General features: G+C 32.4%; 1 protein-coding gene across 5 annotated transcripts in view; it reads left to right on the top strand.

The window, feature by feature from the left end:
• The window catches only part of LOC118181845 (uncharacterized), a 430,621-nt gene that overhangs the window by 386,913 nt on the left and 17,748 nt on the right, over nucleotides 1-25,960 (top strand). For all 5 annotated transcript variants that reach the window (XM_085818578.1, XM_085818580.1, XM_085818579.1 and 2 more), the window contains 2 exons: nucleotides 13,598-13,716; nucleotides 15,177-15,314. In XM_085818578.1, the coding sequence (XP_085674704.1) occupies nucleotides 13,598-13,716; nucleotides 15,177-15,314 (257 nt within the window). The remainder of the gene's footprint in view (nucleotides 1-13,597; nucleotides 13,717-15,176; nucleotides 15,315-25,960) is intronic.

Here is a 25,960-nt window from a genome sequence, read left to right as displayed (position 1 = left end):
TTCACATCCGGGATGGGAATGGCTTCAGGCCATCTGGAAAATCTATATATTAGAGTCAAAAGGTACACGTTGCCTTCTGATGGAGGTAACGGTCCAACGATATCCATATGGATTTCTGAAAAACGTGCATCAGGAAGAGAGAATGTGCCCAGTGAAGCTTTAGTATGCCTAGTAATTTTCGATTTTTGGCAAGATTCACAGGATTTCACCCAATTTTTGATATGACGTTTCATATCGGGCCACACATAACGAGAACAAACAAGCTTCGTAGTAGCTGCAATTCCTGGATGTGACAGATTATGCAGATGATTAAAGATGAGTCTGCGAAAGGAATTCGGAACAAATGGACGAGGAATGTCCGTTGATATGTCACAAAGAATATTACCATCAGAACACTGGCACGGTTTAAATTCTAGTTTCAAAGATGATGTATTGTTTTTGAGAAGGTCCTTGTACCTCCGGATCATGGCGTTGAGCTTCCGAAAATTTTTTAAAATCCAAAAATGGAGATTTTGTTATGGAATCAATTTCGATTCTCGAAAGAGCGTCAGCAACGACGTTTTTTGAACCTTGCACATGCCTAATATCAGTAGAGTACTGAGAAATAAAATCTAAATGGCGCAATTGTCGAGGTGAACATTTATGAGGGTTCTGTTTAAAAGCGTATATTAACGGTTTTTGATCCATATAAATTATAAAATTTCTGCCCTCTAACATGTGTCGGAATTTCTTAATTGCAGAATAAATAGAAAATAATTCCCTATCGTACGCGGACCATTTCTGTTGACTTTTATTTAGTTTCATAGAGAAAAATGCTATAGGTTCCCATGTTTGTTGAGACAACTGCATAAGTGTGCCGCCTATTGCGACGTCTGAGGCATCTACCCAGATGCTTAGCTGGGCTCCGGGAATAGGGTGTCTCAAAAGGGTAACCTGAGCAATGGCATTTTTGGCAGCAATAAAGGCTTATTCAGCATTCTCGTTCCAATTTAATTGTGGGGATGAATCCTGAACACGAGAACGAGATTTCTTTTTATTAATATAGGCTTCTAACAATTTTATTAAAGGAGAAAGAATATGTGCTGCTTTAGGTATGAAACATCTGTAAAAGTTAAACATGCCTAAAAACGGCGAAGATGAGTGAGAGTGGTAGGTTGAGGAAAATCTAAAATACATTTGACTTTGTCAGGAAGAGGTTCAATTCCGTTTTCACTAAGGTGAAAAACCTAAGAAATCAATAGACGTTTGACCAAAGGTGCATTTTGAAACATTTATGCAAAGTCCATATTCCTGAAATTTGGAAAATAAAGCTTTCAAATGCCTGCAATGTTCCTCAGAATCTTTAGAGGCTATGAGCAAGTCATCGACAAAAGCGTAAACACCTTCTAAATCCCGCGTGACTTCATCTATAAAACGTTGAAAAGTCGGTCGCGGATGCATTGTATAAGCCGAATTGCATACGGGTACTTTCGAATAAACCGAATAGTGTGCATATGGCGGTTTTGTGGATGTCGGCTGGGTTAATTGGTATTTGATGGTATGCCTTAATCAGATCGACATGACTAAAAATTTTAGTACCGTGCAATGCAGCAGTAAAATCGGCTAAGCATGGAATAGAGTATTTGTCTTTTATTGTTTGAGCGTTCAATGCTCGATAATCTCCTACAGGTCTCCATTCTAGACTTCCCTTTTTTGGAACCATGTGAAGTGGGTATGCATAATTGCTGCTCGAAGGTCTCAAATGCCCCAATTGCATCATAGTTTGAAATTCTTGTTTTGCTATTTTTAAGCGATCTGGAACTAACCGACGAGGTTTTGCAACCACAGGTGGACCTTTAGTTATGATATGATGAACGGTGTTGTGTTTAACAGGTTGGTTAGGATCTGGTAATCTAGTTATTGAAGGAAATTCTTTTAAAATTTTGTGATATGGTGTATCACTAAATACAGTTTTTACTGAATAAATGCTTGCATTTTAACGCGGTTTTAAACTGCGTTTTTAAATCTTTGAGACATTTGTTTCTGAGATCAGGCACCAATTCAAAGAAATGGAGAAAATCTGCTCCAAGAATGGGTGTACTAACATTTGCTATAAGAACAGTTCATGTAAACTGTCGTCTTAATTTGAAATCCAAAGAAAGCGTTTTTTGACCATAAACATGAATAGTGGAAGAATTAGCAGCGAAAAGTGTTTGTTGGGGAAAATTCCGTTTTTGAGAATTATTTGCTGGAAGTAAGGACACGTCAGAGCCGGTATCGACCAAGAATGAAAGGTTTGTTCTACGGTCACGAACGAACAGGCGACGTGAAACTTGAGGCAAAGAATAAGTCGCCTCTATTCTTTGCTGGTTTCGTTTCCCTGCCATGAACAAGGTTTTGTACATTTGTCTTTTCTACACTTTTTCCCAAAACGTCTATGATACCAGCAAACAGAAAATTCTCTCCTTTTCGAATTGCTTCTTTCCTTATTGCGATCTCCGCGATTTGGCGAGCGACCACGAGAAAGAGAAATGCGATCAATACGTTTGTTTAATTTTTCTGTTTGTTTAAATAATTTATCCTCAAAAGACTGATCGACTGTGCGAGAAACGGCACAAGTCCCTGTGGTTGGATTTACTTCTAAAATTCTGTCGGCAATTTCTGCAGCTTTATCTACAATTAAATTGGAAACCGCTGCCAAAATAGACTGAACAGTCGAAGGCAAACGTTGAAGGAATAATTCTAACATTAAGTTATCAGGAACATTTAAAGATTCTGCTCGACGTTTCATATTTCTAAGCAAATCGGAAGGTTTTCGAGAACCTAATTCTTCTCCAGATAATAATTGGCGAATTTCTTGCTGAGAAGATTCTCCTGAACGATTTATTAACTCAGTTTTAAGCTTTGTATATGGATCAATAGGGTCTGGTTTCATAAGTAAATCCCTCACTAGTGATGCAATATCTGGAGGAAGATGAGCAACTACATAATTATATTTAGTAATGGATTCTGTGATAGGTTTGGGGGTGGCAAGAGCAAAGGTACTTTCACACATAATAAACCATAAAGATGGGTCTGATCGGTTATAAACCGGAATTTGGACGGCATGAACATCAGACACTGTGCAAGGTTTTTAAGCCAAAATACAAGCAAAAATTTAACTAAAGAAAATGAAATTAAATGATAAGTAGAAAACAGAATTATAAAATGATCTATAATTACTACTCATCTGTGATCCGGAGGATGAAAACTGATGTAATCCATTACTTCTGGTTTGGAGATCTTGAGTGATGGCTTGTAGTCAAAACCGAAAGTGCTTGAGAACTGTTCATACGATTTTACACAGTCCGGGTTACCATTATGATGATTTCCTATATGTTTTACCTCCAATCCTCGAATTCCATATCACAGATTATGTTCTTACTGCATTAATATATATATTAACAAAACATAGTGCACAATAAAAATTCAGCTTAATTTCGGAACTTCGCGCACACTCCCCGACAGCCGGCCTGTTTCGCTTTGCTCGCTACTCGTAAGAAACTTCTCCTCTAGGGTTGCCACACTTATAGGAGGGCGCAAGGCGCTCTCCTTATCGCCATCACCACAGTACTTTTTTTCTCAACCTATCTCTGGTTTCGTTTACCTCTCGTCTGCTTGTACATCGTTTACTTCTCGTCTGTATTTGCATATACGTAAATTCCATTATTACCTAATGTTATCTTATACAAATTTTAGATACCAGCCTTAGTTATATGTAAATAATCAAACCTAAATTTTATTATACCTGCATAGTAGCTTATGAGTACATAGGGAAGCGTGAGACTAGCCATCAGAAATGACAACAAAGTACTGGTGTTCTCGTCTTCCTTTCACCTGTCACCGGTACACATTCTATGTTAATAACTGCTAATTTGAATGTTTTATAAAAAAAAAAAAAAAAAAAAAAAAAAAAAAAGAAGCATATGTCATACAATAAGAGAAGTGACAGACCAAAAATGTGGCCATGAAAGAAATCAAGGGATAAGGGCAGAATGAATAGACTCGTTTAAAGCTATAGAAAAAAATCCCTTGCTGCTAAAATCTGCAAACATGTTTAGTCTGCGATTGATGTTTGGAACTCACAATTTACTGATTATCATAGGCATTATCTAATATTAAGTACCAAGTGTCGACACGTCATGCTTACTTTCTTTATTTTCCAAGTTAGTTCTGTAAAATTTGCTTATGAACAATTAAGTTACTAGGTTTGTATATTAAAGCTACAGTACTTTTTAATATTTTTTCAAAATATATGTAAATTGCCATATTTAATCCAGGCTTTCTTGCTTAGGTTACTGTAAAAATACTGTTCTAAAGAAACGAAAACTGGTAATTTTATGAAGCAACTTATTTTATTACTGTTACTTGTGTCCATGAACATAATACTATTATAATCAATCACATTTCTCTCTAAATTTTCAAGCATTAATAACTTTTACTAATGCTTTTGTTAAGTGCTAATTTCCTTCTTGACTATAGCTAATTATAAAATCTAAAAACCAAAGCAGGTAAAATACAAAAATATTTTTCGTTTTTCAAACTAAGAAATGTAGCACCTTATCTAATCAAAAAATTGAATTTACAATTTTGCATTTGCAATTTACAATTTTGATTATTCATATTCATAGTATTACATAAGTTTAATAAAAGAGCATTATAAAATATTAATTTCCCTTATGTTTCAAAGATTATTTCATTTATTTACACATTTTAATATTTGCCATAAATTTTAATATTTTATTATTTGCACATTTTAATGTAGAAAATAAGGTCATGTTAGAGGTTTCAAATTTTCTGTATACAGCCATTTTTATGGTATGTTAATCATGTATGTTTGATGAAATTCTACATGCAAATTTGCATAAAACAAAATTCTTAAAATTTCTGTTAGATTCAGATGCTTCAGTAATATATTAAATCCTTAAAAACGGTGAAAATGCATTAATTTTCAATTTCTTCATTCTCCTTAAAAATAAAAAATAAAAAAATTTAATGACTTTCATATTTTTTGTTACCCGTTTCGTTCGCAATATAATTTTAACAAATGCGGTTATGCTTATTTTTATTTTATTTTTTGCTATTAAAATAATTTAATTTTACAGTACATTAATTTTTACAGTACACGTTTTACAATAAAGATATTTTTTACTTTAAAACTACAATTTTTGTACTTTTTTACAGTAAAAGTGAACTTGTGTAATTTTACGCTTTGAACGCAATTAAACATGCAAACCGTAAATAAAAATTTATTAACTACCATAAAAGTATGAACTGTAGGAAATGTTTTGAATGGAAGGGACTTACTCTCTGCTTACAAAAAAAAAAATCTTATGTGTACACCACATGACTTATTTCCTCGAACTTCATTAGTGATATATTTCTCGATCAAATTCAGGTCTCACCTCACGGAAAGAAACAAATACATAAAAATTTAAAATATCTTCATTAAAAATTGAAAATTATAGAGATATATAACACATCAAATATAGTTAAAAAACATTTTACAATTAAAATTACAGTTTCTTCGCAAAGACAAGCAATTCGGCCAGCAGGCAAGAAGGCAGATTTTTCGGTGCACAAAACTGGACAAAAAAACAAAAGGTAAAGAAAGACTTAATTCACTATTCTGCTAAGTTTGAAATGAAATGTAAACAATTATGCTCCTAGGGTAAAAGAATTAGGCTTAGCAACACTTAAACAACTTTTAAATTGTTGATAATTCTACAAGTATTGCATGCAGATTACTTAAAGACATAAAATCCTTAATCGGAAGATAAGAATAACATAATTCAATCATTTTTAAAACAAAAAATGCACAATTTACCAACATATAAGAATAAAAAAAACCGAGCTCACGAAGCGAAATAACAGAGTCGGTATATACATATATTTATATTTATATACTTTTAAGTATACTTTTTATTTTAACTGCATTGCAACCAAAAAGGGAGGTGCATCACTACATGTTATAGCAGTTCTATTTACAAAATTTCAAAGTTCTGAGGCTACCTGTTTTTGAGTTATTCAAGATACATACGTACAGACGCCACGAAAAAAATCTCTTTTGAATCCATTTTAAATGAGTTTTATAATTCGTTTTGGGGGGAAAAGCCTTACGTATTTTGCCTTACGTAGAGATGTACCTTGTAGAGACATTAGACAAAAACATCATTAAATTGCATTCGATAGCAGTCAAAATGGATATTTTCGTTGAAATATGATACACGGAATTTTTCGTGATTACAATACTTCCTTTACTTCGTATAAGGAATTAATTAAACAGAATTAATTTGTTTCAATGGGTGTGTATGTGAACCATGCATGATGACCAACGACGTTTCTAGATTATATTTAAATTCTGAAATGTTATTTTATTTTAAAAGATTATAAGGTATTCCTCCCGCCTTCTTAGCATGCCTTCGCAATGTAGTGGTAAGCACGCTAGGCGCGTATTCGAGAGGCCCGTGGTTCGATTCCCGGCGAAGGCGTTGCTCATTTTTCAAGTCTCCTGCTTACAAAAAATATCCTAATGTCCCTATAGTGGCACCCGAACTAAAAGGTTAGTGGATGATGATTCTCCACACCCAGGATTTGGCGATTGGATCCCCTAAAAATCCCAGTCGCCCTTTAAAAGGGGGAGTATATAAGGTATTTCTCCCGCCTTTTTAGCATGCCTTCGTAGTGTAGTGGTCAGCACGCTGGGCGCGCATTCCAGAGGTCCATCATTCGAGTCCCGGCGAGGGCATTGCTCATTTTTCATCTCTCCTGCTTCAAAATAGCCTAATGTCTCTACAAGGTTTTAAAATATCTTTCAGAAGTATTTTTAGATTTCCGGAGATGCAGCATGAGTAGTAAGTAGAAATGTAATTCACGAAAAAATATTTTTCACTGCAATCAGAAAAAAGTGGTGTTCTGTACTAATATAAAACAGATTTTCGAAAATGCTTTTCTAGCCAATATAATTAATTTAGCTTGAGTTTATTTATATTTTGTTTTGATTTTTGACGATGTTATTTGAATTTTCAATCTTTTCTTCTAGTTAAGCAAATCAAAACGTTCCGCTTCTTCGTTCTATTCTATTCTACTCTTTGAGCTTCTAGAAACATTTTAATTGCAGACTCTATTTTAGTGCCGTTTCATTCCATAATTTTTACAAATGATGCAATTTTGACTGTGACAATTGCGCGCTGCTTCTGTAATTAACAACAGTTGTAAACATTAAATTGGTCATTAACGGTGATGTATCTGACACGATTAAGGAAAAGAATGTGTACACCGAAAGCAGCTTAATATAACAATTTGTAGTTTTACTTAAAATTGGGTTCTTCTTTTCCACATTTGATTTCTGCATAATTTCAAGCTCATTAAAGATTCCAAAAATCTACTTTACTGAAGAATTGCAACAAATAAATTAGCACAGTTTTCTGTCTTAATTAATTTAGCAAAAATAACCTTTGATGAATATTAAACTAAGGACACATTATTGTAATAAGCACAATGAATGTAATTTTATCTTTAAATGAGAATAAAATTCCTTCGAAAATGATATTTTTTAACATAAGTCGGTTGCAAAAATGTTTTTCGTTTAACTTAACCGTGTGACTCCCTTAAATTCCATTCATAAATATTAACAATTAGGAATAATTTATATCAAGAGCATGTAAAATATTTATTTTTTATCCTTTAGCACAAGAAACTTGTGACTGCGCTCATATATGCCCTCTCTCACAGAACAACAGCAAAAAAATGAAATACGAGCCCCCAAAAAAATCTAAAAGCTTTCAGATTTTAAATTACGTCCAAAGCGGCGTTTTTTTAACGTTTTGTGTGTTACTGTTATTTATTAAATATCATGTTCTTTGTACTTAAACCATAAAATTCAGTTCAGTAGCAATGTCGCAAAATAATTTTAAAATGAGCATATATCTAGAATTTCCGATACACAGCTCCGCGCCTTCTGGAGATAAAAATGTTTTTTCCCCGCCGTAGAGTGTTGCCATTGCTCGCTTTTAAATCGTTGAGTTTGTTACTCAAAAATTCGTTAAAGTTTTACAAAATATGAAATCGATAATAAAACAAATTCCAAATTTCAAATTTGGTCTTCCACATGCCCATATTCGTAGGCGGATTACGTCATTCAAAATTCGATGCCTCTATGAACCGTTGTTTTATCACAATACGAGAAATAAACATGCATTTGTGCAATTTTTTCATTTTTTAATTTCTTCAAATATAATGCAAGACTCTAACATTTGGTGGCCGCAAAGTGAAATGGTGAAATGGACATTTATAGTGATTCAGCGCAAAAGTAAAATGGAAAGTGAAATGGACATTTACAGTGATTCAACGCAAAATCGCAAAACGAAAACAATAATCCTTCAGAGACAAAGCCCCTTTAGACTAACAATACTTATATATAGTCCAAAGGGCGCTGCTATTTATAAACATCGGAATCACATAATGGTAGACTGATTATAAAACGAGACTGGCTGTTATAAAATCACACTGCTCCACGAAAACTAAAAATGAAATTTATAGACTGCATCCGTTGGGCAGGGGATAATGACGTAATGTGCCAAGACGCGAAGAAAAAGTAGAAATACTTTACTTTACTTAAGAGGTTTCTGACGTCAAATTTAAAAAGAGTTGTCCTATTTCCGCTTTATAAAATTGAATTCTTCTCTTTATAATCACTAATTATCTTGTTAGTTAATTACATGTTTCGACTTCCTTAAGCATTGTTTTTATTTGACGAGATAGAAATTTTTCGAGTAAATAGGATTACATTTCTCATTTTTTTCCTTTTGGAAAATATTTAAATTTTGAAACATTTTGTAATTAACTGAGATCTCTATTAAATGCACAACATTAGATTTCAGAACTACTGTACGCATTTTATGATTGACTAGATACTCAGATTTTATATCTGGGTAAAAAGATATGTGCAAAGATAATGTTCTTTGGTAACCTGATATTAGAACTAGACCTCACAGGAGTGCACCGCAGTTTCTTGGAAGATTATCGTATAGCTATAATATTGTCAAATGAGACTAAAAATTGCATTAAAATGTATTCATTTATCATTTATAAGGTATTTCGCCCACCTTCTTCGCATACCTTCGTAATTTGGTGGTCTGCACCTGGGCACGTATTACAGATTATTACGGTATCACGGTTCGATTCCTGGCGAAGGCGTCGCTAATTTTTCAATCTCTCTTGCCGGCTTCCAAAAATACCTAATGTCTCTACAGTGGCGTCCGAACTAAAAGGGTGGTGAATAATGATTCTCCGCACCCAGGATTTGGCAACTGGTCCCCTAAAATCACCAGTCGCTCTTTAAAAGGGGGAGCATATAGGGTATTTCTCCCGCCTTCTTGGCATGGCTTCGTGGTGTGGTAGTCTGCACGCTGGGCGCGTATTCAAGAAGCTCGATTCCCGTCGAAGGCGTTGCTATTCTTCATCTTTCCTGCTTCCAAAAAAAATCTCAATGTCGTCTCTACACAGTAATACTCGTGTTCTTTAGTAATCTGCTATTAGAACTAGACCTTACAGGAGTGGAGCGCAATTTCTTGAAAGATTATCGTACAGCTATAATATCGTCAACTGAAACTAAAAATTGCATGAAAATGTACTCATTTAATTTGTGGAAGTTTATAATTCTGTAAAATAAGTGACGTTTTACCATTTTTTGTTGTTTCAACTACTTTCAGGTTTTTGAAATTCAGGTTAGTGAAAATGAAGCAATTAAAATATGTAAATATGAGTAAATAAAGCATTAATGTATCAGTTGTACGTGTCAAATTTTTATGTCCTGAGCCGTTCTTTTATACACATGGTAACGCAAAATTGTCTGATAACCCATATTTGCTCTTGAATAACATAACTGCCAGTTCTGAATATGAGCATAATATTAATTATTGTAATATTTTGCCTTTTCTGACACAATATTAACGTTTCATTGACCTTGAACAAAATCAGTTCAAAGGTTTTTCCTAAATACTATATTTTTTAACACTGATATTCATTTACCTTATCAAATTCAATTTTACCAAAACTCAAAATTTCAAGACCGAATATAGATTGACAGAGCATTGTGTTTTTTCCATATTGCTGGGCTCGTACCCCGGTGAACATCCATATTAAGAAAGACAAATAATAAGCAGAACATTTTAACTGATTTATACTTGCTTATTTAATTTAACTTTAGATTCTAGGTTAACTCTTTATGTTATAAAGAGAAGAATATATATTACAAATAAATCATATCTTAACAAAAGTAAGGAATACCTGAAAAGCCTATTTACTTTCCTGGAGCAGAAAGTCCGTTACATTTATCAAGCATTATCATTTCATAATAAATTTTAAGAAAAACTTCTTAAGTATATTCTTCTAATTTGATGTTACGATCAATACATAATAATAGTTAATTTAATTTCATAGAAAGTCAGCGAAGGAAATTTTAACTGCTCACTCAAACGAAATTGTTATCAGTTAATCAGATAAGGTGTAAACTAAGAATACTAAAGATAGACAACTAAAAAAAATAAACTTATTCAGAAGAACCCGGCTTGCCAACGATGCCTGTGCTAAGGAGAAAGCTGGACCTTCGGCTGGAATCTGTAACCAAACCTAGGCAGATGATTCTGGGCGGAAAATCACTCTAAGCGATTCTGGCTCCATAAGAAATTTAACGGGTAGCGTTTGGAATGACTACGCACTGGGTCGAGACGTTCTTAATCCAGAAAAATATTAAGTGGAATCGCTGGAATCGTCAGGTTGAAGAACTTGCGGTGTGCTCGCTGGTTAAACGATCGCGATGAAGACTTGAGATTTTTCACGCTGATAGAACTAAAGCAACAGCTAGTCACTAATATTGACAGGAAATCTTCCAACAACATTCCTACGAGTTTTTTTACATTTCACGGGAAGATGCACTTGGATTATGGCAAGGTACAAATATATCCGGTACTAAGCCCCTTTCTTGACTCATATTGTCCGACTACACGTTTCATACGAAGATTATAATGTTACGCGAGTTCTGCATAAAATATAGTGATGAGCGGTCGAAGAGCTCGTAAAATTTAATTCATTCATCTTTCCACAGGATTAGAGTAGATAGAAATTCATCTCGACACCTCTTACACACCGAAGGTCAACTCTACCAAAATCTCTAAACTCTACCAAAATGGCATACGTCTGATTGGCCTCAAAGCTCCATAACAAGTCAACGATTCTCCAAACTTCTAATGCTAAAAACGGACAGGGAGCTTAATTGAAGCTACTACACCATTAGCATCCGAGGAACAAGTCACGAAAATCCTACGCGCGATTTCACAAACAACCAGGGAACCAGAAATCCAGAATTTCGCACCCTCAAAACACGACTAAAACTACTTTTCCACCAAATCAATCAGACAACCTTTTTTTGAATCAAAGACAACCTTGTAAGTGCGGCCAGTCAAACTTGTAGCCCACAGTGGACAGTACCACGCCAAAACCCGTCGACCTTTGAACGTAATCTAACATTAACCCTTGACTTTACTGAAGGATGAAGGATATCGCGTATTCCAATCACTGAGCAGTATAAAGAACAATACAAAAGCTTCGAGAATATTCTATCGTATTCCCGTACTTTTAAAACAGAATGGCGCAGCAAGATTTGCTTCGCCAGCCCTCCTGAGTTTTACTTACAAGAATTATTTCCTTCTTTTCACAATTTTCGAATTAAATTTAATAAACAAAAATTAGCATTAAAGCACTGGTTTTCAGATAATTAATTTAATGAAAAAAAATCCTTTATTAATCGAAGCATAAGGAAACAAAATTACGCTAGAATAATTCTAGTTTTTCATAAATGATTACAATTACGCTTATTCATTCTCATGTCGATAAATTGACATTTATAATACATTTAAAAATTACAAAACAATTGTAAGTCAACCCATGGCAACTGCAGCGGCATATCGTGTTGCTAATGAGATCATCTGGCGTGAGAGTAAGCATACAGCACTATATCGTGTTGCTGATGTGATCACCTGGTGTGAGAATAAACATATAATGCTATATCCCGTTGCTATCAAATATGAGAGGAATCTTATACTCTTACCCTATCAGTCTCCTAATACGAAGGTGGAGCCAAACGTTTGGTTGTAGGCTTTTTTGAAGACGTCCTCCCAAGTAAGAGATTACATTTCTCTTTGAATAGATAAAGAGAACGTAGGTGACCCTTCTTGTATAAAGTTTCTTGTCCTTGATCCAATGCCCTCCATAAATGTTTAGCCGCTGTACTAAATATTCTATCCGGTGTGCTAAACGTGTTTACCCCGCTGTGCTAAATGCCGTTCCCAATCTCGTCGTTATTTGTTTAGCCGCTGGAATAAACGCTGTTTCTAATCTCGCCGGTGCCTCCAAATGTTTCTTAGGCGCTTACCTATATGGTGCCGAATATTAATTGTGAAATTTCGTCTAATTAACACTTTAATGAATATTAACAATTTTTACTTAATGTAAACAAATGTATATATGAGATAATGAAAAAAAGTACAAAACAGCTACGTTCTGAAATTCGTCGCAACTACATTTCTATATCGTGTCGCTAACGAGATACCTGGCCTGAGTGTAAATATATAACGCTATATCATGTTACTAACGATCAAGCAAGAGAGTAAACAATTGTTTTAATTGTTCAAAATATCCAGACACCTGCCATTTAATATATTAGGCGGAATAGCCAACCCATGGTCATTTACCTGTCTTAAGTTGCCCAAAGTGCATCGCAAGATGCTGCCGAATAACACCGCATGAAATGGAAGGCCACGGTGCTAATTTTGAAGAAGAATGCTGCGTGGGAACGATTCGTAAGTCTCATAGCCCTCTTCACCTGCGTCCAACTTCTCGAGAGTGCATTCGGCTTGAGAGTATTTTAAATTCCACCATGCTGAAAAAATACTATGTGTTTTCAAACATCCATACCTTCTTCGTGATTCAAACTCGCTCCAATTTTTTATGGCAATGGAATAGCCTTATCGCTATGCCATCAAGTCTTATGCTTAGCTTAACGATTTTTTTATTTTTATATAACAACCAAAAATTACAATAGTGGACTTAGAATTTTTATATGAATGCATACAATTTTTAAGAAATAATTACACAATTGGAATTTACACAATTTAGAAGCCTTTATTTTAGGAGGTTTTCTTTTAATGAGATCTTTTATATGTAAAAAAGGAAATCTCGTTATCTTATTCATATGTAAATTGTAATGTTATATTTTATGGTTGATTTATTTTATTATGACAAAGCAGTCAAGGGCTATCAGCCTAAAGTGAGGGATGCCTTTGTGGAGAACTCTCTAAGGGCCAATGGCTCTTAGATGGCTGAAACCATGAAAGGTTCCAGACCGTTCTATCTGAGCCGGACGCAAGAACGAACTACCAGGACTCAGCGACTTTACTGCTCGGCCGCTGTCGGGCCTTCTGATGTTTTATAAATTATCGAAAGAAACTTTCTTCATATAAAATCATTAAATTCGAAAAATAAATAATATTTTAATATTTCCTTTCTTATTTCCTTTCAGAACTCCCACCTATCAAAGCACCGGTAGGCTTGGCGCCAAATCCAAATCTCAAAAATATCCGATCGAAGATAGGATCATTTGATAATATCAGATATAAACCAGGAGGTGGAGATAAGAAGGTAAGCAAATTTTAAACTAAGAATTAAAAACCTGTTAAATGGAATTATTATACACAAAATCATTCAATTAAAATTTGTATTTTATACTTTAAATTTTACTTGAAATATATAATTCTTATACGTAACTTAATATTTTGTTGCCTGCATAAAATATTATATTGTAAATGAGCTGTAAGACGTACTAGAACTAAATCATATTTATTACAAATACAACTGTAGATTTTGTCTGAGTATCTATTTATGTGCTTTCAAAGCATTTTTATATAATGGCGAATATCGAACTCTGTGATAAATTCATTAAGTTTGAGACCGTATTTATTCGCAAATTTTCTCTGCTTTTCGTACTAATTTTACTGTTTAAATACCGGAAAAGAAAACATTCTCGGTGTATACTATTTCTGAAGAGACAGCTTAAACTATAAATAAATAAAACACATTAAAACATCCACCCATTAAGGCGCACTAATATTCTTAGATTATACATTTCAAACGACTTACCAATTTCAATGAATTTTTTTTACTTACATAAATCGAGTGCTTTGCCATAATCAAATAAACCAAACATAACTAATTTGCTTGCATAAAATACTTTCCTGTTTGTACGAATATTTTAAATTATTTGAATAAACCAGAAGTTTCTAAATCATTTGCCTAAAAAACTGGGCGAAAAACGTACGGGAGAGAAGAAGTATTTGAGCAAATAACTGTAACAGTCCGGAATTAAATTTAATTAATTATTGTATCAGACACTTCTAAATACGTCTAATCTCTTTCAGCAATAAGAATCATCTTTCAATCCTAGGAAATTATTCTGCACAGCAATATAATCTTTTGTTTTGAATACTGAAAACCTTGTGCTGCGTATTTACTCTGAACACAAAAAATAATTTTTGTCTTTAGTTACCGTAATGTTCTTGTTCATATATAAATGAATAACATCGGGAAACCCCTATAAAAACTACATTGAGATAGCAATAATCTTTTAAAGAACAATGAAGAGATATACAGAAATGATGCATTATATAAGAATGATCACAGTGAGTGCTAGTAAATTTATTTTGGCAATTTTTATATAAAATCCGTAATTATTAATGACGCCAAAGTTTTATTTTTTTGCGTGTATGTGACCAAAACTATTTCGATGGATATTTTAAGCCTTAAACTTTATCCGCGTATTGTAAAATGTTCTTTCATATATTTTATTACCAAGGTCGCGAAGTAAATAAAATTGTTTAATATATTTAATTATTTACTAAGCAAATAAGAGTGCATGTTTTCTTTCAGAATACCTTTGATTCGAATTATTGCAAATAAAAATGATCAATAGTGAATTTTAGGTTGTAAATACAAGTATATAAGCAAATTTTAGCATCATTTCATGTTAAACATTAATTTTTGTTAGCTGTTTATAAAACAAAATTCAGTCCATTAAAACCAAATGTTATTTTTCTGTTTTACAGGTGATTAGCAAAAAGTTGGAGTGGAAAGCAACACCTAAAATAGGATCCTTAGACCATTCCTTCAAAAGTGGAGAAAGAAAACACGGGAAAAGCCATTCTAAAGGAGATTTAAAGGACGGAAAGTTAGCTGATGGCCAGGTACGTTCTGTGATCCGTGCAGTTACGTTCTAAAATTATTTTAATATAATAGAAAGCATTTCTTAAAAATAGATATAGCGTTAAGTACAAAAATTTGAGGAATGCATAATATGTAAAGGACGCATAGGCCTCCAATGGCGCAATGGGAATGTGTTTGTTTATAGGCCGAGAGATTCCTAATTCAGTTACTGTTTTAATAAAATTTTTATAAACTGAATAATGTCCTCATTATCGTTATTCTTTGTAAATCATTCTAGCAAATGAAGCTTCATATTTTTTCTATAATTTGCAGCTTTCCAACTTTGTTTTAGCATTTTTTGCCATTCTGTTCAGAAAATTACGTTATGCGTCATTTTTCAAATGTTTCTAGGCTAGAACATTTCTGGAAGTCTTAATTATTTTCCAATATCTTTAATTATGATTCTTAATTTTTTACTAATTTAATTATGATCTAATGTGCCAAATATTCCTTAAAAGTTTTCTTACGATTTTTATTCTATGAAACGCAATTTTTTCCTGTTTCTCTCATCTTTTAGGCACATTTCAAATGCATATATATGCACATGATTACTAAAAATACGGCACTCACACAAACTGCTGGTAAAATCCGTATTTTTTATTTTATGCATAGGTTTTTTTTTTAATTTTCAAGGGATTTTGTGTTTCTTCTGGTACTGTTTTTTATTAATTCTTTAACAGCGAATTTTAGGAAAGTTAATGAAGAGGGTCAAGTAGGAAATAAAAGATTTAGGATCCCTATAAATATAAAAAGGGCAATTGTTGAAAAGTACAAATATCCATATGGTACGCTATTGCATATTGTATGGATACATGCATACCGTATTTATACCGATGGATGGTATGCTTTTCTATACCGTCTGCCTAGTACGATGGTGTCTACGATTGTGAAAAACAAAGATACTATTAAATCGGCTAACGTTGTGAAGGGGGAAGTCGATTATCAGACAAAGATCAGACATGTTAGAGAATGTTGAAAAATTTCTTTTGATCTGGGTAACGGGAAAACATTTATGTACTATATCATGTGAAGTACAGTATGTATTTTAGCTACTGCATTTGTATTTTAATATTAAACAGGAATATACTAATAGCAATAATCTTTTTATATAAGGAAGAATTAATTATTTTCCCTTATTTTTCATTGGAAACGTTCGTATGTTATATGTCTAAGGATCTAGAATGGATTAATGACGTATACCGAGGTACCACTGTATCTTCAAACATATTCTTAAATTTAATATATTATGGCTCTTCTATTTATTCTAACTACTTTTCTCATAATACAAACAAATCCAAATTATCCCTAAGTATTTTAGATATAAAAGTCTATTCTATACTATTCTAGCACCATGCTCTTGTGTGAAATACGGACTGTTTTGAACATTTACAGTAACACAATAATTTCTGTTACTGTAGGTCGGATTTGTGATTTTTCTCCGTATTCTGCACACTATGGATTTTTCAGAAGAAATCTCTATTTATACAGTCAATGCAAAAAAAAAATTACTTCATATAATATATTACAATTTGCTTCATTATTTCATACGTTAATTATATATATTGCTTAATTACCTTGCACTGAAAACATTTCTTCCACGACATACTTACTTCATTTCTGAAACCATCTTCTTTTACATGCAAGTTTAGTTTCATTTTAATGTTGTTTTACAATATCCTTCCAGCCGCTTAGATGTTACTAACACTTAATTGTTGTCTCAGTCCAAATATTTAACTGCATCAAGTTTTCATGCTATTTTAACTTTTCTTTCTTCATAATCGTAGTGATAATAGTCTCTTTCCACAGGTTCAGGACTTTCTTCGATTTCCATGTATTGTCGGAAAGGAGTGAAGATATAACTTTTACATTTGCCTTTATTAGTTGTGCAGAGATATTGTCAACACATCTTTTTCAAGTTCCATGATTGATTATGCAAAGCATGTGCATAACTAGAAACGCCTGAAATAAGCAAACAGTTCTTTTAATTGCATCTGATCTGCTTAATTCACAATTTATAAAATATAACCATCTGGAAAGGATTCTAAAAGATTTATAGTTTGTTTTATTAAATCGAATCATTCCTCGTTCAATTTTTATATCATTCTGAGCCAAAACAGGACTCATAATCTGAACTATGCTAGGTGAGTTTTTAAAAATAAATTCTGTTTAGTGAAAAAGAACTGGTGGATTTCTATAAAATTTTCTTTGTGTATGGGATTTACGTCTTTCTTCTTGATGTAGTGTTACAGAATTTTTATTTGATTTGTGCCGAATTCAATAACATGCTTCAAATTGCTTTATGCTTTATAACAGCTATTAATAATTCTAGTTTCTTTTACATCTTCTTATGCTGTTTATCGTACAACTGCCTGGCGAATAAGGAGAAAAGACATACGGCACAGCTAAACTAGAATTTAATATAAGGTTTCTGTTTATTGCAATGTTATGGTATGTCACTTTTATTTTACACCAGTGGAATTCAACGAATTTTTCTTGCATTTGACTGCTAATTGTTTTATTCTACTAACTATAAAGATATATCACTAGATGATTCCATTTTTTTACATAACTTTAGTGCTCATTTTAGTATAGTAAGTACATCGATTTGCATTTTTATTCAAACTCCGATTGGGTTCATCTTAGATTTAAATTTTGATTCCAAAGGAAGGAATTTTTAAATAAATCATTATAATTTTATGCTTATATTTCGGAAACCAAAAGACATTTTTTTCTACAAAAAGGTAAATTCTTTATACGGAAATATTTTCGGAATGGAACTAAAATTTTTAAAGAAAAAAATATGGTGTACTAATGACTGTAATCAAACGCCTATGCTATTATATTTTAATAATTTTATGTCGCGTGGAAATTCTATTTTTAAAATGCCTTTCCCAGAAAGAACAAGTTCTTTAGGAAATGATAAATTTCTTTCGTGAGAAAATGTGTCTTTTATTTTATAATGAGCTCCTTTCGTGTGACTTAATAGAAGTATTTATTTAGAATGAAAAATGATTTTAATCGTTATTAACATATTTTAAATAATATATTATCACAACCTGGAAAGATTTTACTTTCTGAATATTGTACAGAAATGAATTCAAAATTTTAATTCTTAAACTTGGAGGTCAATAAAAATTGCGTTTATGACAAGTTTTTTCATTCAATCATAAAACCTGCTGTTTTATGGTTTACTTTCAGCACTAAACTTGAACGAACTTGCATTTAATTTCGATGTTATGAGTAAACGCAAAAATATTTCGATACTGCTATAAATTCCGAGGAATGCTCTCAGCTTTTTGTATTATCTCTAAGTATTTAAGAGATATAAAAGATTATTTGGGATTATTTGTAATAATATTTTATAATTTAAGGAACTTTTTAACTACAAGTAATGTGCGCTATATCTTTGGTGATGATAAAAGAGTGCATTGACTTTTAGTGCCTAAGAATCGGTAAATGCAATGAAGCATTAATTATAAAATTAGCAAGAAGATGGCCAAGTTAAGAAAAACTGGATAATTAAATGTATCTCAATTGCAGCTTTTCGCAGTAGAACCGATGATTGAAACAGTTATGAAGAAACTCCATATACATATCCTGAGGGAAACGTAATGAAATATGAATAATCCTGTAAGTTAAAGTAACTTCACATCATACGAATTTTCATTAACCATTGCATATTTTTCTTATTTATAAAGCTGTAAATTTAAATTAGAGGATGGATAACATACATAATCTTAAAAGTTTATTAATTTTAGCATCTAAAATCTTTAATCAGACTTCAGTTTCTTTAATAGACTATATTTGATAATACCAGTTTTATTTGATTGAAAATCTGGATGGTGTGTGTGTGTGTGTGTGTATGTGGTTTTGGCAAAGCCTCGAGGGCTATCTGCCTAAGAGGAGGGATGCCTTCGTGGAGGACTTTCTAAGGGAAACTGGCTCGTATACACGTTACACATGGGGAAAACCACGAAAACGCTCATGCAGCCAGCCCGTTCGCGGGATTCGAACTTCGGACCGAACTACCAGTGTTCAGCGACTTTACCGCTCGGCCGCTGGTGGGCCTGAAAATGTGGATGGAAATATTAAATTTCCTCTGGATGCGACAGAGAGTTCCCTACAGTATACGAAAGTTTACGAGTGCTTTAAGAATAAGCATTTCTTAAATTGTATTATTAAAATTAAGTCAATTCCGATCAAGAATCTTCTTTTAAAAAAAAGACTTGTAACCCACGGCTCAACAAGCGCCACCTAGCGGCCGCCGGGGAAAACACCTTCCAACAAAGACTATAGCACTATAGCATTCAGTCGATGTACTGGACTCAAGACACTAAGCATGGAGTTCCCCGAGATTTACTTTGTAACTTAAATGTGTAATTATAACTCCCTTAATTGCAATGTTTTATCTTAATTGTGTTTTGTTAATTAAAACTATTTTAAAAGGCCAGTTGAGTCTTTTGTTTATGGTAGTTTGGATTATAAACGTGTTATTAAAAGTAAGCAACCAGCGGACTCAGATATAATTTTTAGTAAACAAAAATTCTTTGCTGGTTGTTGAATTTGTGATGCAGGAGAGGCAAGATATATACAGTATACAAATACTGTATATAACCTTAGTTTTTAGATGGCATAGTTTCTATTAGAGGTTGAAATGATTCTAGAGAAAAACACTATTAGGCTTGTGTATTACTAAATAATGGATGTCTTACCACCTTAGGCAACAATAATAGCTGCTAATTATTTAAAAATTATAAGAATGAAACGTAGGGTGTCCGTTCTGCATCTGAAATGCATGGAATTTAAATATGTTATGAAAATTCATCTATGGTAGAATGTAGTGGTGTCTAATGAGTTACTCGCCGTGCGTTCGTGTTCCAGGTGTGTTTAACTGACGATAGATTTGGTAAATTTGGCTCAGATACCAGTAAAACATGACAATTATACAAATACTGTATACCTTGATGCATTCATGTCACATGTGACAGTGCATTGTCCGAAGGGCATGACATATTTCCCTTCTTACGGATGCTCTGAAAAACAGAAATCACATATCACAATCTTCCATACATTTAATATCCAGATACAGATGGCTGGATTTCGATAATAAATATAACAGCATATTCCTTAATGCATTCGAGAAATTTCATCTCACAGTAAGAGCAGAGGGATTTTTATATAGTTACAAGATGTATTGAGCCTTTTACTACTATACCCCTAGACATGAATTTCTTTATCATGGTGTTGACAACAGAAGCGAGATTCATCTAAAGAGATAATGCGATATAGATTGTTTTCTGTGTATGATTTATTGTGCACCAATGGAATCACAGACATTTGTGTTGTAAATGCATCATTGTCGCAGAGAACGTCATACTCTGCTTGCAGACACTAGTTTTTGAAAATCAGACTCTAACTGGTGAATTAGAATTTAATGCAGCTGTATAATCACTCATATCTATCACTAATCCTAATTGCATATCTATCACTAATCCTTTGCATATTCTTCCAGAGTCGTACAAATGCAAATATTCGACTAATTCCTGATGCTGCGTATTTAGTGGCTAGAAGAGTCTTTTTTGAAAGATAAAATTTTAAAATGCTTTTGAAATTATTAATATATAAATGAATTTTGTTGTTCTATTAGTATATTACATTCCTTTGGAAATGAAATTCCGTATAAACCGTCAACCTAAATCTTAATGTAAAGATACCTCGCATTACGAAAGTAATATGTTGCGCGATGGCTTTCTTTATAAAGGATGTTCTATATAATGATTACTGCAGAAATTATTAATTCGTTTCCGAGCCCCACCTAAAATCGTGAAAAACCATAAAAACGTTCAGTGGGTATTAAAACTACCATCAAAGTTGAAAATGATAATTTAGTAGCTATAAAATATATATTACGTTCATTATGATTATTTCACACATTCTCATAATTTTTTTTCAGTCTATAGTTCACTTCTTCGCTAGAAGTGGGAGACTCAGCTATCCTTGTACAGTAATCCTTGTATCCTTAAATATCACTTAAATGAAGGGCTTTTCAAACAGTAATCAATATTGTAATTTTTGCATTATTTTTAGTTTTCGCAGTACTTGTTTTCCACGGATGCATCGACTTTTCATCTAAAGAGGAAGAAATGTATACTAGATAGATATTGCTGTCAAATAAAAATAAAAAAGCTCTTCATTGCAGCTTTAGGATTGCTTAGATAAATGTAGTTAGAGCGAAAATTCTGAAATCGTATTTCTAATTTAAAATGTAAAATGCTTTTTTAATAACTTGCTCTTATTTTTTCCTTTATCCTTTTTGCATGATTTCTTTTAACATGTTCACTGCGAAGGTGGAATTGCGAAAATTCACGGGAAGGCAAAACTAGTTCAAGGAGAGTACATCATAGATGTTGAATAATGGTTTCAAATTACGTTTCCTAGCGTAACATATTCTTCTTGCGTTGAAATTCCTGCATTATATTCTTTATTTAAATAGTTTAGAATATTCAGTACCATCTGTGTGATGAGTATATTCTTATTCTTCTTCATCCGAAGAATTGAATTCACTCATACAGATATCTGATAAATTGGCTTCTAAATATTTTGCATCTTTCTCACCTGTTAACGTCTTTCTTTCTTATATCTTGCTCGCTTGGGACAAGAACGTCGTGGCAAAATCGTCATTTTACAGAAAATATTTTGAAAAAGGAATTTGCATGAAAAATGTAAAACCTAAAACAAAAAAAAATTAAATTTACTCTATTTTCTAACATTTATCAGTGTTGCCTTAAATTTTTTAGCTAAAGTAATAAGTGAGGAATCGAAAAATTACAAAAGGTAGCACGAGACATCATAAATAATGTAATTTTTATGATGTCAAAGGTTCGTAAGTTCACATGACGTCTGATGTTATTGCTTCGTCTAAAGTTTCCGTAAGTTACGAATTGTAATTCATAACTTACGGAACCGTAAGTTAGGATTGTAATTCATAACTAACTTGGTGATCATATTACATATGTAAAATTTGGCAAAATATCTTAAAACCATATTGATAATTTTCTATTGCTTAAATATGTGTTTCTACTTTAATTGTGAATGAGTTTCAGTTAATATTCCGTTCTGATTGTTAATCTTATTTTATTTTATCAAATTCTGATTACTGATGAGAGGCTGCCTTCTTTCACAGTTAAAGTTTTTCTGTTGTTATTTAGAAATCTTCTGTTGCTTTGATTTTTAAGTCACTACAGTTGTCCTTAGTTCACATTTACGTAACTTTCGAGGCGAATTTGGGTCGCTTATTTTCATTCTTTCTACCTAATTCTCAAATATGGGTTTAAAGCCTTTTGAAAAATGACGCTGAAATTTTTTCGTGCTATTCATAGTTTACATTTAGTTAAAACTGCATAAAAATGTCTCTTAAACTTTGGAATCCTATTAGTAGATCACCAAAATGTTAAATAAAATAATCAATGAAACACATGAAAATACCCGCTACCACTGCTGTCGCTGAGTGCACATGCACTCATGGGCTATTATCACAGGATTGCCAGTTTCCAGTTTTAATTCAAGTTTAAATGAATTATTTTTTTAATATAAATTAATTTCATTAGATACATTATATTAACACAGACGAATTTTATGGTATATTTTTTTAAAAACAACAAAAAAAAGGTAACAAATGGTAGCGCAAGGAAATGATGAAGTAGCAGAAAATTCACAAAATCGCATAAATTTTAGTAGCACAAGTTTATCAAAAGTAGCAAATGTGTAAACTATCTCACGATCTGGAAATAGTGCCACTCATGTATATAATATATATCTCTCGCATATGTGAAAACCAAGTAGTAACATTTACCTCACCATGCGCTAGCACGTGATTGGCTAATACATGACACCACAAAACGCCCCAGCGCTTGATCAACAGCAAACGTATGAAAGAAAGAGCAATTAATATTCGACTCCTTATAGCTAATACTTTTTCTAATAAAGTACTTTTTTTCAACATTCATAATATTTAAGTATTGCAGTTTTAAATGTTACAGAAAAAATTATGTAAATGTTATTTTATATGATGTTTTTATTTATTTATTGTAATGTTTTTATTTATGACATGATAAACGGATAAAATATATTGAGGCTCTTTTGATATGGCAACTGTAAAACCATATTTCTACAGATGCTGTTTTCTTTTATATCATTGATTCGAGAAACAGGAATTTATTATATTGACATTTTACGATTTCCCGTGACAAGCCATTTATCTTAAATGCACTTTCTTCAAGGGGATAAAAACGCATTTCTCAGTGTAAATGAAATCATCAGAAATGTGCTATACTATATATTCATGGCATCATATTATTGAGTAATGGAAATATGCAAGAGCAATTTTATTTGGAAGTTAGCATTTATGCTCCAGAAGTTTTTCTTGGAAAGTGAAATGTTATGCTGCAAAAAATCATAAATTTAAAACGGTTGTTATTTTATCGGAAATATAAATGTATTACATATCATAATATAATATAGAGTAGATATCTAAACATATATAAATATGGAAAATCTTTTTTTTGTCAACATTCGATTTTACAGCGTAAAATTAAGAACAAGTTAGAACTTCCATCTGATTTCTTTTATTGTTTATTAGGAAAGGTAATTCCAATGAATTAAAAGTAGCTTCTTAAGAATATTATTACTTTTTCTTTCGTATTTCTTGTCATTTCGTCTGAACATAAGAAAGAAGTCTAAGAAAAGTCTAAGTAACTAAGGTCTTAAGAAAGAACTATGTGTGTATTAACAAACAAGTAGAGAGTTAAAGAAAGAAGAACGCCAAAAACAGAATGTGGTTATTATTTTGGATCTGTAAAATGCGAAGTTATTTGATATGTTATTACTGATACTCATTCGTATATTAATGTTAAAAATAGTTACACGATGTCAATTTAATTTTAAAATTTGCATATTTAAAAACGCAAATATGCAAGCGTTGCGAACGACGTAACTGGAATGATCGACAGAAAGAAGAAAATAATTCATTCTTGTCAGTCTGTCTTAGGATGTATTCTTGAAACTTCAAATGTTTTTACTTAGCGATGCATTTGATTGACATTTGAAAGCACCTATTCGCCATATGTTTGCTTTTTTTTTTTTTCCACATTCCCTTCTATTTGTTAAAAGCGCATGTCGGCACACCCTCTTTTGTTGAATATTACCTATAAACGTAATTCCATGTGCTTGTTAATCAATGAGTAGTGTGCAAGAAATATAACACGTGAGTTGAGTGCAGTTGAGGTAAATACGATTCAAACCGTGATTGTATTCAAAAGTTATGGAACATTTGAAAAATGCTAAGAAAAATAATTAACCCTATATTCCGAAGCTATATGCTTTATGTATGATAAATTGTTTAATATTTTTGATCAGAAACTGACAGAAGATCAATTTATTGATTTTGGCGAAAAATAAGTCTTTTTCCTCTTTAAAATATTAATTTCTATTTAGTTGCAGAAACTGGTTGCACGATTAATTGTCAAAATAAAAGTACCCCATTTTTGATTAAAATGTTTAATTATTACTAGTCAAAGAGAATTTTTAAAAGATTTATAATAAATTTCCTCAGACTTTTTAATAATTTGTTTGAATCTTATTTTTACATTAATTTTCAATATACAAAAGTATTGAAGCGTCTCCTAAAGATTGTAGATTCAGAAGATTGAGAAAAATAGGAAATTATTTCATTTACTACACTACGATACCCCCTCCCTTCTGTAGGTAAGTTGTCCTACCGGTAACGCTAAACGAAGCCCAGTTTCATAGTAGAAGCGTTACATTTATTAGACATCGGATAACAGAAATATGTTGTTTAGATTTTATTTTTCTTTTCTTTTGAAGAATTCAATAGCAGTGCTGTGTCATTCTTGAGGACAAGATAACTGATGTGATGACGGCTATGACTGCTTCAGGGCACCTTCTTTGAGGGACTTTGAAGTAATGGAAACTTATTGTTCACTGAATATGGATATGTGCTAGCTAAACATCATCATAAATATTGCAGTTAGTCGCTATAACATCTTTTAGCTGGAATAGCATGCTATATGTAGTAGCAGTAGCTCGTGTTAGATGGGCTTCGTAATCAATGATGCTTATGCCAAATAGAGTTTCATGATGTCTTAGATTGTGATGTGCATATCATACGTTGTTGCCATTAAAAGCAGTTGTATGTCTTGCAGCTAGAAAAGGGCAAGACATGAAAGCCATCTTCATTAAAAATATAGCTTGTATTATAAGAAAGGTCTGTTAAATTTATGGATTACAAGATAATTAGTATAATACATTGCGTTAATATTTTCTGCATTATGTAGAATAGAAAGGATTAGATTTTTTATGTGAATTTAAAATACATCATTCTCTTCACACCGGTCATTTCACTACGACTTTTTCTTACATTGGTTGATAAATTTCGGTGATATGTATAAATATAATATCACTCTAAAAACACAGCGCAAGAAAGGAATTTCCTAATTCATCTACCATATTGCCTATATCTTATATTAACAAGTTACTACCTTCAAATTAAATTGTCACAGAATGATTTTACCGCTCGCCCATTAGTGGTCCAGCGGTAAAACCGCTGAAT

The sequence above is a fragment of the Stegodyphus dumicola genome, chromosome 6, assembly GCF_044657685.1.
Source record: "Stegodyphus dumicola isolate Sdum_Otavi_A_Nest chromosome 6, ASM4465768v1".
In the NCBI taxonomy this organism is placed as follows: domain Eukaryota; kingdom Metazoa; phylum Arthropoda; class Arachnida; order Araneae; family Eresidae; genus Stegodyphus; species Stegodyphus dumicola.
This window is presented reverse-complemented; position numbering and strand designations above follow the sequence as displayed.